This window comes from Giraffa tippelskirchi, chromosome 3 (genome assembly GCF_054371585.1).
Source record: "Giraffa tippelskirchi isolate mGirTip1 chromosome 3, T2T-mGirTip1v1.2.pri, whole genome shotgun sequence".
In the NCBI taxonomy this organism is placed as follows: domain Eukaryota; kingdom Metazoa; phylum Chordata; class Mammalia; order Artiodactyla; family Giraffidae; genus Giraffa; species Giraffa tippelskirchi.
The window spans coordinates 21,457,914-21,476,267 of NC_137277.1; the positions used below are offsets into that span (position 1 = coordinate 21,457,914).

The window sequence follows — 18,354 nt, forward strand, 5'->3', positions numbered from 1 at the left end:
TGGTTTTGAGGTGTGCTAGGATGAAAGGCAGCCTGGAAGTGGAAGATTCGGTCATTCATTAATTAATTATAATTGTGGGTTTGTTCTTAAGAATGATTCCTTTGAAATTACTTTCCATCCAACAGCGGCTGTGACAGAGGATCAGATATTCACAACTGTCTCCATTTCCTCTGCACAAGTATTTTCATTCCAGGACCTGAGATTCTGTCCTGATCTGGCTGTTGCATCACGAGTCCCTCCCATCCTTGCTTTAGAGCTGGGGTATGTTTATTTGGGGGTTGGGTAGGGGCAGGTGTGTGTCTGTGTGTTTAATGTCTACTTTTTCAAAGGAAATCTATGCCACCCCAAATCACCTTTCTGTGGACTTTAATGAGACCTTTTCCAGATAAATGGACAATGGAAAAAACCCACGGACAGACTAGAAAGACACCTGAGACTAATATCCACCTAAGGTCGTGGGCCACACCTCCAGGTTACCACTGGAAGGGAGAAACAACCTGGTATATCGATGTGACTCTAAACAACAGCCCCGTGTGTGAAGGCCCGGGGGCGCTTCGGGATTGACCAAGAGGAAACACGTGTTGCACAATGATAGGATCTTGTCAGTACAGCTGTCAGAAGAGGGAACTCCCACAGCAAAGGGCATAAAGCCATCTGGGGCAGTCTGGGGAGGCTCAGTTTTGTGGTGCCAGGGAGTGGACCAGAGCCCAGCCCTGCCCCAGACACAGATGGGACCATGAACTCCAACCAGAGCTTCAGCCAGAACCCCTCAGGTTCCCTTTATGCCACAGGAGGCGGCTGGGGCCGGCCAGGGAGCTTCCCCCGGGCTCCCAGTGTCCATGGTGGTGCTGGGGGAGTCCGCATCTCACTTTCCTTCTCCTCGCCGAGCTGTCCACTCCCTGAAGGGTCTTGGAGGTCTGGAAGAGGCAGCTCCCTCCTAGGCGGAAATGGGAAGGAAATGATGCAGAACCTCAATGACCGCCTGGCCACCTACCTGGAAAAGGTGCGCGCCCTGGAGGAGGCCAATGTGAAACTAGAAAGCTGCATCCTGAAGTGGCATCAGCAAAGAGATTCAGGCAATAAGCAAGACTACTCCCAATATGAGGAAAGCATCAGCCACCTGCAGGACCAGGTAAGATCCTGGGTAACCCTGGAACTCGAGAGGGGATGGTATTTCCAGGAGACCCATGAGAGGAGAAATCAGTAGAAAAGATAATTTCCAGGAAAATGACAAAAAGAGCTTCAAATAATCATGAACAAAAGTATTCGAGGATATTTTCTTTTTTTCCCCTAGTGGCTCAGATGGTAAAGAGTTTTTTCATTTATTTATTTATTGCTGTGCTGGGTCTTTGTTGCTGAAGTGCTGAGCTTTTCTCTAGTTGTGGAGAGCGGGGGCTTCTCTCTAATTGCGATACGTGGGCTTCTCTTGTTGGGGAGCACGAGCTCTAGGGCATGCAGGCTTCAGTAGTTGCAGCTCCCAGGCTCCAGAACACAGGCTCAATAGTTGTGACAGGCTTAGATGGCATGTGGGATCTTCCTGGAATAGGGATCGAACCCACGTCTCCTGCATTGGCAGGCAGATTCTTTACCACTAAGCCACCAGGGAAACCCAAAGATTTTTTCTTGTGCATGCTAAGTCGCTTCAGTCATGTCCAACTCTTTGTGACCCTGTGGACTGTAGCCCACTGGACTCCTCTTTCCATGAGATTCTCTAGGCAAGAGTATGGGAATGGCTTGCCATTTCCTTCTCCAGGGCATCTTCCCAACCAGGGATCAAACCCTCATCTCTTATGTCTCCTGCATGGGCAGGCAGGTTCTTTAGCACCAGTGCCACCTGGGAAACCCAAGGACATTTTCTTATCATACCTTAAATATGGAGTCAGGAAAGTCTGTTTTGTACATTTAATCTTCTGTACATGAATTATATAGAAAAAATGGAAGGAAAGCAGGTGCTGTCTGGTACCACTTATGATCCGACAATGTAATCGTAATGATCAGGGCTGGTCTTCATTCCTCATGCTCAGTGCACAAGGTACAAGAGAGCATTTACGTCTCATTACATCAGTTCTGCTCCACCGCAAAATCCTGACAACAGTGTGATTATCCATCAAAAAAGGCTGAGTTGTACTATTCTGGAGATCATGCGTAAAAGCTGTCACTCCACTAGCAGATACATCTTTGTGATTTCCCTGGATGTTTCCTCTTGGGACTGCCAGAAGTTCTGAATTCTAGCCACTCACAGTTCTGAAAATGGCATATTGCTAGGGGAAAAAGTAATAAAATGGGTCTGATTTTTAGAATCTTAGAGTTAGGATGGATTATGGAGACTGCTCCAAAATATGAATAGCTTTTCAACCAAACATTTAAAAAGCTAACCTTATACCTTCTGCTCAGTCACTCAGTAGTGTCCAACTCTTTTTGACCCTATGGACTGTAGTCCACCAGGCTCCTCTGCCCATGGGATTTTCCAAGCAAGAATACAGGAGTGGGTTGCCATTTCCTACACCATTATACCTTCTGGGATGTCTCATAACATTGGCTAGAAGTACAGGGAATCCAGTCATCTAGGTTATATTTTAAAGCTATTCTCTTAAGCAAAGTAGTCCCAGAAAATTTCCTGTAAGATCATGATTGAACCTATCCTAGAAAGAGCATCATGGGTTTCCAATATTTCTATGATACTATTTCTCAACACTCAGTTGTCCCTGCTTGAATCAAGATAATAGAAATCTGTCCTTATAATGAGCCCTAATTATTGAATAATCAACCTAACAGCTGACTGTGTAATTGTCTTAACTATATAGTACATGGTTGTCTTTACCGAAAAAACAAGGTGACTCAACAAACCTTACCATACTGTTTTTATTAATAAAGTTGCTTTGGTTTTAGAATGGAGAGGACAGAAGGTTTTTGCAAATGGGAAGCTAAAAACATAACTCCCTAAAGAAACGTGAGGTTAGACTTGGTCAAATAATATATCAGCTGACAGCAGAAAGATGGAGGAAAGGGGACAGAAAAATTTATTGAGCGATTATTATATGCCAGGCATCATGTCAGGTAATGAATACACTCATCAGCGTGGTCCAAGAGCTTTCTGCAATGATGGAAACATTCTATATCATCTGATTTATTTCTCACCACAACCCTGAAAAGAAATTGAAGCTCAGAGAAGTGAAGCAGCCATCCAAAGCCACCAGGAAGAGCCAGAGCTGGGATTCTAACCCAGGTCTGTTTCTAATGGCCTCGTAATTTCCACATAGCATGGTGTTGGCCAGTCTGCCTCATCAAAAATGTTGCTATTTGTTAATAAAGATAATGCATTCCATTTGCACTCTTAATCATGCAACACATATTTTATACCCATTATCTCATTCTGTGAAGCAGTGTTTTTATCCCCAATTTATGGATGAGGAGACTGAGCCCAAGTGGTTGCCTAAATTCTTTGGAACAGAATTGAGAAAAGAGAGTGGGGACAATTACAAGGAGCGGGTGGCTGGCCCACTCTCCAGGAAACCCCAGGTTCTCGGTTCTAACATTAAATAGGAAGCTCCTTCAGCTTCAAATTACACTTATTTCTGGACTTCTTACTTCAGTTGTTTTTCTCTGTGTTTGAAGAAAACAGCTCTTTGAGGTTCAGATGGTCTATCAGACCTCCCCTGTTTGTAGGTGACAAAACAGAGGCCCAAAGAAGTCCTACCATGCCCGGGACTTACCCCTTCCTGGGCCTTTCAAGACTCATGAAATGTTCTGAGTAGATATAGCACTCTCCCACCCCCACTTAGTATCACCAACTCAATGGACATGAATCTGAGCAAACTCCAGGAGACAGTGAAGGACAGGAGAGCCTGGCATGCTGCAGTCCATGGGGTCACAAAGAGTCGGGCACGACTTAGTGATTGAACAACATCCCCACTTTAGGGATGTTAAATGTTACTCCAAAAGTCTGTAAGAAAATATTTCAGGAATTCCCTGGTACTAGTGGTTAGGACTTGAAGCTTTCACTGCTGTGGGCCTGGGTTCAATCCCAGGTCTGGAAACTAAGATCCCACAAACCTCATGGCCAAAAAGAAAAAGAAAGAAAAGAAAACGATTTCAAAAATTAATCCATTCCTTTGAAACACAGCTGGACATCATCATGCAAACATTAGGGTGCAGAATGGCTCTCAATAGTACTATATTTGGCTCATTGGTTTACAGTCACAAGTTCTGTTCTCCTCTCCCTGGTAGGAGATTACACACCCTGAAGCAACGATGCTACACTAATACACAAACTAGATTATTTTAAAAGAATGAACTCAGGTCCTTGGGGAGAATCCAGATGATTAATTACAACACAATGCAATGCCTATGCCTCATATATTATTTCTCAACTCACTCTTATTCATTCATTACTGTGAAGGATGGCTCAGAAATAGTGGTTGTATCATAATATTGTATCAGGTAACCCAATGAGGAAGAAATAGTTTCGGTTTTTAAATTTCTTCTATATCAACTCATGGACTATGAGAATGCTACCTGGGGAAATCAGACTTTTGATGTGGGTTTTGCCATGGATAAATTATCAATTTAATTCAGAAAAACAAAATAAATTCACAGATGATTTTTTAACTGTACACACTGCTTTGCATCCTTCTTATTATTTTAAATAAACTTTTCATGTGGAGTATTTTTAGATTTATATGGTACAGAAACTTTACATAAATCTCTCACCCAGCTCCCCTCGTCATTAAAATCTTCCATCACCATGGCACATTTGTCACAACTAACAAAGCAACATCAGTACACTTCTGTGAAATAAATTCACCTTTGTCTCAAACTTAATATCTGTATCAGTATAGAGAAAGTGACATTATTTTTTAATTGAAATAGAGTTGATTTACAATGTTGTGTTAATTTCTGCTGCGCAGCAAAGTAGATCAGTTATATATATATGTAGATGTATAGATATCCTAGGTGGTGCTAGTGGTAAAGAACCCACCTGCCAATGCAGGAGACATAAGAGATGTGGGTTTGATCCCTGGGTTGGGAAGATACTCTGGAGGAGGGCATGGCAACCCACTCCAGTGCTCTTGCTTGGACAATCCCATGGACGGAGGAGCCTGGTGGGCTACAGTCCATGGGGTCACATGGAGTCAGACACGACTGAGGCAACTTTTTTTTTATATTCTTTTCCATTATGGTTTATCACAGAATATTGGATATGGTTCCATGCGCTATACATTCTGTATAGCACAGAATATTGTTTATCCATTCTATATAGAAGTGATGTTCTTAATGATTATTCCATGGTCTTCCAATTAGAAGTATATTATACATAAGGTACTTCATTGGAAAACTGTGGTGTTTCCAACACAGGTGGTATGTTTTACTTTCCGATTTCATGGAGGGTTCAGGGCATGGTTTCTCTGAATGTCAAGCAAAACCTCAGGGAACAGCTGAGGCTAACTGCGGGGATCCCCAGGACATTTTGGATGGAGTTACTTTTCATCTCCCATGAGCTTAGAGCATGCAAAGACTAAACAGCCTGGAGGGGAAAACATTGGTAAGAAATCCCTAAGCAGCACTGTAAAGGAAAGACAAGGTAATATCTACAGAATCCCTTTTCAGACCTATGAAAGTCATCGTGATGCCATTTGGAATCCACTAAGGGAATTAAGAAGTTGGGCATGGGCAGCCAGTCTGGTTATCTCCCAACATGAACAGCAAAGTAGACAATGCATCTCAACATTTAAACCCTAGGATTTATCCAGTGCAGACACTGGCTCTAATTACAACAGTGCTAGCTTTTTTAAAAGAAAATTAAACACTTTACATTTTTCTAACTAATTTAGCTTCAACTTATTGTTTTCAGAGTGTCTAGACTGTGTCCAGAAATGCTATTATACATTATTTTATTTAATCTCTTCTAATCTAATTCTCATAACTCTGTGGTTGTTATTATTGCCATTTTATGGATGAAGAAGCCAGGACTTGGCAGAGCTCACTCAGCGGGTGGGTGTTGGAGCAGGACCCCAGGCCCCGCTCTGGGAGTTCCAGACCCAGTGCCCTGAACACCTCTGAATCCTGCTATTGTGTGTTCATGACACAAAATTCCAAGTTGTCAGTGGAGCTTTGAACAGGGCCAGATGTTTGAAAGGTGTCTTTGTGTCAAAGTATAAGTTTGTCCTAAGAAAATCCTCTCTAAAGCAATTATCTGCATAAATACGATGAGAATGTCACAGATTCTTTGGCTCCAAGTAAGTTACAGAAGTTTGGAGCTAGGACCCCTAAGGTCACATGTTTCCAGAACAAGCTCCTTATTTGTAAAGAGTGTTGATGGAACTGAAGTCCACGGAGTTGGGTAACTGACCCAAGTTTACACCAATGGTCAGTAACAGGAAATAAAAGGAAAATCTGCTGGTTCCCAGTTCAGCGCAATGCTTGGTACAAAAGTAGTATACTTTTGACATTGAGATATCTTCCATCCAATTTTCCCCAAGACAATGACATACATTAAAATTGCATGTCATATATTATTTCTCTGATTACAACTACCTAGAAGTATTTACAAATCAAACATTTATATACCCAATTCCTCAGGTGGATACTTCAACAATAATTCTCTTTTTAAATAAAAAATATATACACATCTAGTGAAAGTCTTTAACTAGAGGCAGTTACAAAGTTAAAGTTTTAATGTGAAGTTTATTAATCTACTTAATTTATGGCAGAGAATTATTTCAGTTAATATTTTTAATTTTTTGTTTTTTTAATTAAGCATAGCTGATATACAATGTTTCAAGTGTACAGCACAATGATTCAGTTATATATATATATATATATATATATATCCTTTTTCAGATTCTTTTCCATTATAAGTTATTACAAGAAATTGAATATAGTTCCCCATGCTATACAGAGTGTGTGTGTGTGATGTCCGACCTTTGTGATCCATGGATTGTAGCCCACCAGACTCCTCTGTCCATAGAATTCTCTAGGCAAGAATACTGGAGTGGGTTGCCACTCCTGTCTCCACAGGATATTCCTGGCCCAGGAATCAAACCTGTGTCTCCTGCATTGAAGGCAGATTCTTTACCATCTGACCCACCAGGGAAGCCCATGCTATACAGTAGCTCTTTGTTATTTATTTAATATATAGTAGTGTGTATCTGTTAATCCCAAATTCCCAATTCATCCTTCTTCCCTTTCAGTTAATATTTTAATAGCTACAACTGGGGCATTCTCATCATTGAATAATTTACAAACACATATAACTATAAGCTATGCATATGGCTATGGTCATTTAGGGCAAAAAATATTTATGATTAGTTCAGTTCAGTCACTCAGTCCTGTCTGACTCTTTGTGACCCCATGGACTGCAGCACGCCAGGCTTCCCTGGCCATCACCAACTCCCAGAGCTTGCTCAAATTCATGTCCATCGAGTTGGTGATGCCATCCAACCATCTCATCCTCTGTTGTCCCCTTCTCCTCCTGCCTTCAATCTTTCCCAGCATCAGGGTCTTTTCAAATGAGTCAGCTCTTCGCATCAGGTGGCTAAAGTATTGGAGTTTCAGCTTCAACATCAGTCCATCCAATGAACACCCAGGACTGATCTCCTTTAGGATGGACTGATTGGATCTCCTTGCAGTCCAAGGGACTCTCAAGAGTCTTCTCCAACACCACAGTTCAAAAGCATCAATTCTCCTGTGCTCAGCTTTCTTTATAGTCCAACTCTCACATCCATACATGACCACTGGAAAAACCATAGCCTTGTCGAAAAACAAGTCGGACAAAACAAAAACAAGTCAAAAAAACCAAGTCGGACACGACTGAGCGACTTTCACTTTCACTTTGTGTGAATCTTACTAGATAGTTAAAAGGCATTTTCCACAATCACTCTCCTTCCCCCACCTATATCATTCTTTGAGCAGCTGCATCAATCCTATAAAAATTCAATATAAAAAAAGACAGTGAAAGTGACTGCAGACCATACCCATACTACAAAACCACTCTTGTGCTTTGCACTTAGTAAGTTCTCAATAAATATTAATTGACTTGACTGCTCATTATCCCACTGCTAGAAAATAAAGCCATCTCTGCTGCTAAGTCAGTCTCAGGAACTGGGCAGAAATGCAGCTGTCCTGTGGATTTGCATGCGACTGAAGTGATTCCTGGTGTGTGCTTTACAGATAGCAGATGGCAAGGTGAACAACGCTCAGATCATCCTTCTCATTGACAACGCCAGGATGGCAGTGGATGACTTCAGCCTTAAGTAAGTTCCTTCTTCACAGTGTTGTGTTTGAGGTGGGGGGAGGGGACGGGGGTTGGTTTGGTTTTTGGAATTGTTCTTGTTTCTGTTTCTGTTTTGCAGAAAGAAAACGTATCTCACCATTACCCAAATGTAAAATCTTACTAAGTTATAATGAAAAGGCATAACAAGAACAAATATCTGTCTGGACCCTAGTTTAAACAAATCAGATATAAAATACAGTTTTTGGTATGGGGAAATTTGAATACAAACCCTTAGATGATATTAAAAACTTATTATTGATTTTTAGGTGTGATAATGTTACTATGCTTATTTAGAAAACTCTCTTTTCTTAAAAGATACATTCTGAAGTATTTAAGGGTTGAAAGGACATAATGTCTATAATTTACTTTAGAATACAAGATAGAATATAGATGAAACGAATATGGCAAATTGTTAATAGCTGCTAAATCTAAGTGACAGACATATGGTTGTTTTTTATGCCATTCTCACTAATGAAAAAATAATATTGGATCACCATCATAGAAAAACCTGCATGAAATGAAAAAGTAAGAAATTCAGCCTAAAACTAAGGTGAATCCTTCCAATAACAAGTATTCTGTTCTCTTCCTTCTAACCAAAGGTATGAAAATGAACACTCCTTCAAGAAAGACTTGGAAATTGAAGTCGAAGGTCTCCGAAAGACCTTGGATGATCTGACCATTGTCACCACAGACCTGGAACAGGAGGTTGAGGGGATGAGGAAAGAGCTCATCCTCATGAAGAAGCGTCACGAGCAGGTAGGACTCCCAGGATCCCCAGGAAACCAGTACAGCTCTTAGTCTGCACATTTCAGGTGACTCAGTCGCTCCAGAAGAAACCACCACTTGAATGCCAGCTCTATTGTCTTCAACCTAATAATCGTAAGGAACCATATGCATATCTAATTTTTCCACGTTCACAGCTGTGTCAAATAAAATAGCCAAAACACAATTCCAATTAACTATGACATCAGTCAACAATTTTGGTAATATACAATGTTTATCTAGACCTGTTTATTGATATTATGCGAGAAAAATAAATGTTTAGGATTGAACTTCTTTCATTAACCCAATGTGCGGCAAGTTGGAGAACAACAGAATAGACTCTGCCACTGATCCAGATTATATTCAATATACTTATATTCTATAGTAACTACATAGTTACAGTTACTAGTTATATTTGATATTCAGTTCAGTTCAGTCGCTCAATCGTGTCCTACTCTTTGCAACCCCATGAATCGCAGCACGCCAGGCCTCCCTGTCCATCACCAACTCCCAGAGCCTAACCAAACCCATGTCCATCGAGTCGGTGATGCCATCCAACCATCTCATCCTCTGTTGTCCCCTTCTCCTCCTGCCCCCAATCCTTCCCAGCATTAGGGTCCTTTCCAATGAGTCAACTCTTCACATGAGGTGGCCAAAGTATTGGAGTTTCAGCTTCAACATCAGTCCTTCCAATGAACACCCAGGACTGATATCCTTTAGGATGGACTAGTCGGATCTCCTTGCAGTCCAAGGGACTCTCAAGAGTCTTCTACAACACCACACTTCAAAAGCATCGATTCTTCAGCGCTCAGCTTTCTTCACCATCCAACTCTCACATCCATACATGACCACTGGAAAAACCACAGCCTTGACTAGATGGACCTTTTGTTGGCAAAGTAAAGTCTCTACTTTTAACTATGCTATCTAGGTTGGTCATAACCTTCCTTCCAAGGAGTAAGAGCCTTTTAATTTCATGGCTGCAATCACCATCAGCAGTGATTTTGGAGCCCCAAAAAATAAAGTCTGACACTGTTTCCACTGTTTCCCCATCTATTTCCCATGAAGTGATGGGACCAGATGCCATGATCTTAGTTTTCTGAATGTTGAGCTTTAAGCCAGCTTTTTCACTCTCCTCTTTCACTTTCATCAAGAGGCTCTTTAATTCTTCTTCGCTTTCTGCCATAAGGGTGATGTCATCTGCATATCTGAGGTTATTGATATTTCTCCCGGCAATCTTGATTCCAGCTTGTGTTTCTTCCAGCCCAGTTTTTCTCATGATGTACTCTGCATATAAGTTAAATAAGCAGGGTGACAATATACAGCCTTGATGTACTCCTTTTCCTATTTGGAACCAGTCTGTTGTTCCATGTCCAGTTCTAACTGTTGCTTCCTGACCTGCATACAGGTTTCTCAAGAGACAGGTCAGATGGTCTGGGATTCCCATCTCTTTCAGAATTTTCCACAGTTTATTGTGATCCACACAGTCAAAGGCTTTGGCATAGTCAATAAAGCAGAAATAGATGTTTTTCTGGAACTCTCTTGCTTTTTCGATGATCCAGCAGATGTTGGCAATTTGATCTCTGGTTCCTCTGCCTTTTCTAAAACCAGCTTGAACATCTGGAAGTTCACGGTTCACGTATTGCCGAAGCCTGGCTTGGAGAATTTTGAGCATTACTTTACTAGCCTGTGAGATGAGTGCAATTGTGCTGTAGTTTGAGCGTTCTTTGGCATTGCCTTTCTTTGGGATTGGAATGAAAACTGACCTTTTCCAGTCCTGTGGCCACTGCTGAGTTTTCCAGATTTGCTGGCATATCGAGTGCAGCACTTTCATAGCATCATCTTTGAGGATTTGAAATAGCTCAACTGGAATTCCATCACCTCCACTAGCTTTGTTCATAGTGATGCTTTCTAAGGCCCACTTGACTCCACATTCCAGGATGTCTGGCTCCAGGTGAGTGATCACATCATTGTGATTATCTGGGTCATGAAGATCTTTTTTGTACAGTTCTTCTGTGTATTCTTGCCACCTCTTCTTAATATCTTCTGCTTCTGTTAGGTCCATACCATTTCTGTCCTTTATCGAGCCCATCTTTGCATGAAATGTTCCCTTGGTATCTCTAATAACTATTGGCAAAAATTGAGTCTCAGTTGCCAAAAGCATTTAACTGACTATAAGAGTTAGCATCCATCTAAAATCCCTAAGACTCTGATGAAAATATAGAAAAACAATCCCCATTTTAGGCCAACAAAACTGCTTATCAAAGAACCTCACCTTCTGCACAGCTGGTTAGACACGATTGTTAATTAAACCTTTCCTGTGGTTTCTTGGTTTCATGATACCTCACGGGCATCATCCCTACAGAGTCATAATACACTCACAAGATTTTGAAAGTCTCTACACCATTTGGCTTTGGGTTACTGAACTGCTTCCCCAAAGCTTTGGCCTATAACCAGAAATGTTCAAGTGTTTCACTGTGTCATCATTTCACCCATGAACACTTGTTGAAGAGTATTTTACACTGTATGTAAGCAAAATTCCTTGTAAAATGTTTTCAACCAGGGATTAAGTCAGTAATCACAGGGGCCATTTGATTACCTGTCTGGTGCTATCCTTTACTTCATCAAATTATAAGAGAGGGACTTCCCTGCAAGTCCATTGACTAAGACTCCTCACTTCTTCCACTGCAGGAGCCCTGGGTTCGATCCCTGTTCAGGGAAATAAGATCCCACATGCAGTGTGGTGTGGCAAAAAAAAAAAAAATATATATATATATATATATATATATATATGTAAGGAGAAAAAAGCATATGTTTTGTCATCAACAAATAATAACAGAAACCAAACCAAGCCAATGGAAGAGTGGCAAACACATAAGCTGAATTTTTAAAAGATCTGTGAACTGCTGCCCATCAACATACTTCTGGCCTTCTGATTGTCAAAACTGATTCATTTTCTCTCTCTGTGTTTAAACAGGAAATGGAGGAACACCATGTGCCAAATGACTTCAAGGTCAACGTGAAGGTGGATACAACCCCAGGAGAAGATCTGATTAAGGTCCTGGAGGATATGAGGCAGGAATATGAGTTTATAATTAAAAAGAAGCATCAAGATTTGGACACTTGGTATAAAGAGAAGGTAAAAGAAAGCTGCCCAAACGTCCCAAAATTTCCACTTACAAGTGGTCCCAGTGCCAACGCCTCTCTTTGCTTGGTCTCACAGTCAGCAGCCGTGGCCCAGGAGGCAGCCAGTCCAACAGTTGTACAGAGTAGCCAAAATGACCTTCATGAACTGAAGCGCACTTTCCAGGCCCTGGAGATTGATCTGCAGGCACAGTGCAACAAGGTGAGTTTGAGTTGGAAAAATCTTAGCTCAGGTACCACCTCCTCCACAAAACCTTCTTCTCTCCAGGGCCCATCTCTCCAACTCCCTTGGGGCACTTCTCCATCCAAACTCCCACTTTCCATCCAAATTGTCCACAGTGAGGATGATAAGAGCTATCATTTATTGAGGTGTCCATGTTGTGCCACATTCATTATATTAAATGTCATCAATCCTCACATTAACCTTTCCAGATAGGTCTGGTGTCTCCATTTTGGAGATAAGGAAACCTAAGCCCCAAACAGATAAGTGAATTGACCAGGGTCACACAGTTAATAAGTGGCCAGTGGTGAAGCCACATGGTGGTTTGTGGTGGAGGTGGGAGTGGGGTGGGCAGCTTTACACTCTCAAAACCTCTATCAGTGCTCTCCCCCTTACAACCATGCTGCTCCCCCACCCCAGTTCCAAGAAAGAGAAATTCTGGTGCCAACATGAGTAAGTGGCAAATCCAGGCTTGGCTGACTCCAAAGTACTGCTATATTATTGTGTGTGTGTCTTATTACCCAGTGAACTGTAAGTTCCTGTGTCTAAGTCATTTCTTTGATCATCATGGTTTTCAGTAAAAATGCTTTTAGGAGTGTTATAAGCACTTAAAATTCATTAAATAAAATCTATCATTGAATTTCCTTCTTAGCCTATCTGAATCTTCTAATCATTCATCAATACCATTCCCCAGTGCTACTCTGCTCTCAGTCTTGAGGAGAAATAATTAGTTCATTTTGTTACAGGTGCACCTGGTAAATTACTGTTACATTTTAGGAATCAGTGACAATGGACAGACATTTAAAATGTACACTGTCAAGGTGATGATAATGAACACAGAAATAATTACAGTATTTTATATTATTTAAATACAAATAAATTACCATATTTTAAAATTATCTAAATAGTTTTGTAGCTTTCAGAACATTTTAACATTAGATATTTCACAACAACCCTGCAAGGTCAGCTCGACATTTATATCCAGTTTCATGCTTTCTACTACCTGACACTATTCTAAGTAACTGAGGATTTGATAATTAAGGAATTCGCATAGTACTGTAGATGATAGACAATAAAGGCACAAATCATCAAAGTAAATAATATGCCAGACAGAGTAAAATGCTACAAAGAAATGAAACATGAGGGGGAGGTTAGGCTTGCCAGGAGAAGAGCTGTCATTTTAAAACCAGATGGTTGGGAGAGGCTTTACTGTTAAGGTGAGAGGTGAGCAAAACCCTCAAAGTGATACGAAGATGTATTACATGGCTACGGGGAGGGAGTTCCAGGTGGAGGGAATAGCAAATGCACAAGCTACGAGGGGCGGGTGTGTCGGACAGGTTGGAGGAATAGCCAGGAAGCCGACATGGATGCAGTGAGGGAAATTTCAACAGAGGGAAGAAGAAAGACGAGAAGAGGAGGCCCTAGGGTTAACAGTGGCACCAGATTCCCCTTGACCCTTAGAGGGAAGTCAAGGGGAATTTGAAACAGAGGGTATAGACAACTCTTTGAGGAGCTCTGCAGTAAGCAAAGGTGAGCAGAGAAATTGGCTGATCGCTGGAGGTAGTTATGAGTTCAAGAGAGAACAAATTTTAGGGTGGAAGAAATTCTATGTGAAAGCTGGTGGGAATAATCTAGGAGAGAGGAAAGCATTCATGTTGCAAGATGATGGGTAATTGCTGAAATAACCGTGGCACAGACAGGGAAGGTTATTCCCCTCATAACAGGAGGAGAATGAGTGTCGACACAGACTCATGTCTGTGGGTGGAAGCTGGCGGAGCTGGTGGGAGCCCTCCCCTGAGGGCTTTCATATCCTCGGTGACAGAGGAAACAAGGTCATGGGCTAAGAGAAAGGACAGGGAGAAGGGGGGTTTGCAGACAGAGGAGAAGGAACAAAATATCCCTTTGGGAGAACAAGAAAGTGACGAGACCAGGGACATGTGGGTTAATAGCCAGGTAGCATGAAGGGCCCCCTGGATATTAGCAGCCCTAATGAAGTGCAGGGTGCTTTATTAGTTATGAATTTCACTTTAAGATTAAAGTTACGTGCTCTAGAAAAGTAGGTGGTAAATCCAAACAGAACAGTGACTTGAACTCGGTTCTCTGCTTCCTTCATTTTGCAGCTTTCAGAATTTCCTCAAAAATGACAATGTGTTACCAGATTCACCAAATTAAAATGGAAGACATGTAGTGAGATTTGAATTTCAGATGAACAAGTGGGGTTTTTTTTTAGTGTAAGTAAGTTCTTGTGCAATATTGGGGGAATATTTGGACCACATTTATACTAAAAAAAATTACTGATTGCTCATCTGAAATTCATACTTAATCAGATGCCCTCTATTTCATCTGGCACCCTTACTTGAGACCAGTCTCTGAAGATACAAAAAGAGAGCACTCTGGCTGCTATTTCCTTCTAGGAGCTTTCAGTCTGGCCAGAGACAAAATGTAAGCAGAAGTAGGTAAGGAACAGATCAGGGCAAGGTGGGGTATACTCACTCCCAAACAAGCTACATCAGTGATAAATACTACAGGAGTGCAGCTAAGCTGCATAGAACTCCCTGACACAAAGGCTTTATGCCCAGAAAAATGAGATTCAGAAAGTCCTGACTCCTCATTGCCTGGCTCCAAACCTAAAAGTCAGCCTGCTCCTCCTCGCTCATCCCCAACTCCACCAAGAGACCCAGCAGAGTAGTTGATATATTCTCACTACTCAGCAAACTCAGGAAGCATGCGTGCTTAGTCATGTCAAGCTCTTTGTGAGCCCATGGATTGTAGCCCGCCAGCTCCTCTGTCCACGGAATTTTTCAAGCAAGAATACTGGAGTGGGTTGCCATTTCCTCTTCCAGGGGATCTTCTCCACCCAGAGACCAAACCCACATCTTTTGAGTCTCCTGCATTGGCAGGTGGATTCTTTACCATTGTGCCTCCAGGGAAGCCCAACTCAGCAGGCTATTAAATCAAGCCATCAGTCAGTAGATGAAACAAATCTCATTCCTCTTTCAGAAATCTGCTTTAGAAAACATGTTATCAGAGACCCAGTCTCGGTGCTCCTGCCAGCTCCAGGACATGCAACGGATCATCTCCCATTATGAGGAGGAACTGACACAGCTACGCCATGACCTGGAGCGTCAGAACAATGAATACAAGGTCCTCCTGGGCATCAAAACCCACCTAGAGAAGGAAATCGCCACCTACCGCCAGCTCTTGGAGGGAGAGAATGGAGGGTAAGGCAAAGACTGTCAGGGGAGGACAATGAAAAGCGTATACACCCTGTGTGCATTCATGTACCTTATGGTCCTGTTAGCCATCATCCGTGTAGAAAAAGAAAGGCTTATGCTGAATTTCTTCTGTAGCTACTTAGATCAGGTTGTATTCCGTTAAGTAGGAAGTGTGAATTCATCAGCTGTTATTCCCAGGACACTAAGATTTGAAGTCAACAGTTTCACTTAATATTTTATATCTCTAGAAACAAACAATGAAGAGAGTTTGGCTACAGTGTTTCCCAGTGGGGATGCACCCAATTTTGGCTCAAAAAAGAAAAAAAACGATTGAGGAATCTAACAGCAGGAAAAGACTCCTAAGAGATTGAGATGTCCAGATTTTTTATCTGGAATCTCTGACTACTTTTGATATAGCTGTCCACAAAAGGGCACATATGTTCTATGACCCAAGAGAAAGGTTTAGAATTTTTTTAATACGTACATAAAATGTTACTGGACCAAACTCAAAACAGTCTGAAAAGCCCAGGGGTTTCACACATCAGATGCAGACACTGGAAAGGATCCCAGTGGAGGCAAAGCCTGGAGCCAATGGAGGTGACTCAGCAGATTTCTCCCGCCCCCAGGGTTAGTGGGAGGCAGTACTCACTGCCTTTTGGGTCCAGAAGGATTCTCCCATGAACTCATGACCTTGAAACTACAGAACTCAAACAATTATCCTCATTAAATAGCTATGAATGTACCAGCAGACAAAGGAAGTTAGTTCATCTTGAGAAGTTTTTATGATTGTTGCTAATACTAAAACGAGCCTTTATCACTTTTATAGGACAATGGAAGAATCTAAGTCAGACGTCAAAGGTAAAAAATACTCTTTCATTGTTTGAATCTACTTTTTTTTTTTAAATGAATCAGCACATTTATCCATCCTTCAGTAATCATACTCTCTCCTGTACTACTGAATGTTCTTTGTTCTGTTTTTATTTTACTGCCAAATGGCCAGGAATAGTGAATCAACTTGAGTTAGATATGGCAGAGCCAAGTGAGCTCTCAATATTGTCCTAAACAATATATAAATAGATAGATAGATAGATAGATAGATAGATATGAGCTCTCTGCCAGCAGTAAAGTAGATAAAAATAATCAGTGATATTATTATATCTATATTAAATTATGGACTCAATGGACATGAATCTGAACAAACTTTAGGAGATAATGAAGGGCAGGGGAGCTTGGCACTGCAGTCCATTGGGTTGCAAAGAGTCAGACACAACTTAGTGACTGAACAACAACAATTAAGTTATGGAGTCTGCTGGCCAAAATCCTAGGAAATTAAGAAGAAATGATGTCACATAATTTCCCAAACTACATTCTGTTGAACACTAATATCCCATGAGATTTTAACTGTATATTATAAAAGATGTGTTCTGTGGCCCAGTATGGCTGGGAATACTATGTACCACTATCCTCTTGGTGAAGAATCAAGCTATGTTTCAGCATTGAAGATGGAACGAATACTGCTGCAGGGAAGAAAAGGAAAGAGAAAGAAACCACAACAAAATTTATTTTGTTTAGCACAGTGTTCCCAAATACCTTTGATCGGGGAACCCTATTTTCTCAGATGACATTTAACATCTCACAGAAAAGTTTAAGAAGTCACAATCTGGGACAGGTGGCACTTTCTGATTAGTTTATGATAAAATGTTTTAAGGCATTAAAGGTTCAGGAACTGAGAGTCCAAGTAACCATCATAGAACAGCTGGCCTCATTGCCATCCCTCTGCAAGATCCCAACACATGGTCCTTCAGCCTCTCTTTGGCCATGTCCAGGGACAGGGAACCCATTACTGGAGGGGCTGGACAATCTACTATTGGAGAGCCTTGACTTTAACAAAGTTCTCCCTGGATCTCTATTACTGGTTTCAATTCTTCCCTCTGGTCTAGAATTGGTGTATTGATGCATCAACAAAGCACTTATTCAAATATATCTTATCTTTGACAACAATGACCATGATAAACATTACTGGCTTCTCACAATCTTTCATATGGCATACTTTCTAGATCTTAAAATGAGGTTCCCAGAATGGCATTTAAGGCTCTGTAAGTTCATAGAATCTATGATGCAAGTGCTCAAAGCCCATATAAGCAGAAAGGACCCCTCCACCACTTGTGGTCAAATACTAGATTCTGTATCAGGAACACTTGGTGTGAAGGTCTTGACCTCTAGAAAGTGACACTGTTCAGATACCCTCATTTCCTAGAAGGTGGGAGGAAAATCTTCCTTGGTAAGATCTTTTTTCACTCCATTAGAGCCCACCATATTGCTTAGTGATCATTTTGGAAAGCACAGAGAGCCTTTGTGTGCTGAGAACAGGGAACTGGAAAGGACTGCAGTTCAGATGGTGGGGAGAGCATGGCAGTGACCTCTTTGTTGCTTTTTTTTTAAATCTGCAGCTCCAAAGATCAAGGCCATCACACAGGAGAGCGTCAATGGAAGAATAATTCTTTCTCAAGTGAATGAGATCTGAAAGTACAAGTGAGGCCAATAAAAATTTCTGCCTTTTGTAAAAACTATTTCCCCTCAATGGAAAGTCCTTGCCCGGGTGAATTCTAAGAGGTTTCCTTGGAGTTAACAAACTCAGAAATTTTTTTTCTCTGTAACAATCTCACCATAACAGTCTTCATATATTGCTACACTTTTTCAATTAAAGTATGAGTTCACGAGCTTAAAGCTCTACTTTACTACTA

The 18,354-nt window shown here is 41.3% G+C and overlaps 1 protein-coding gene across 1 annotated transcript; it reads left to right on the plus strand.

The window, feature by feature from the left end:
- The first annotated feature begins 736 nt into the window (after positions 1-736).
- Positions 737-18,134, plus strand: KRT23 (keratin 23). Its single transcript, XM_081575809.1, has 8 exons — positions 737-1,132; positions 8,170-8,252; positions 8,872-9,028; positions 12,009-12,170; positions 12,255-12,377; positions 15,396-15,616; positions 16,437-16,468; positions 18,061-18,134. The coding sequence occupies exons 1-8, from the start codon at positions 737-739 to the stop codon at positions 18,132-18,134; spliced, it is 1,248 nt and encodes a 415-aa protein (XP_081431935.1).
- Positions 18,135-18,354: the final 220 nt, after the last annotated feature.

Coding starts and splice junctions, on each gene's coding strand:
- KRT23 (XM_081575809.1), top strand. CDS start 737: ATGAACTCCAACCAGAGCTTCAGCCAGAACCCCTCAGGTTCCCTTTAT. Junction 8,253..8,871: donor GTGGATGACTTCAGCCTTAA/GTAAGTTCCTTC, acceptor TTCTAACCAAAG/GTATGAAAATGAACACTCCT. Junction 15,617..16,436: donor TTGGAGGGAGAGAATGGAGG/GTAAGGCAAAGA, acceptor TCACTTTTATAG/GACAATGGAAGAATCTAAGT.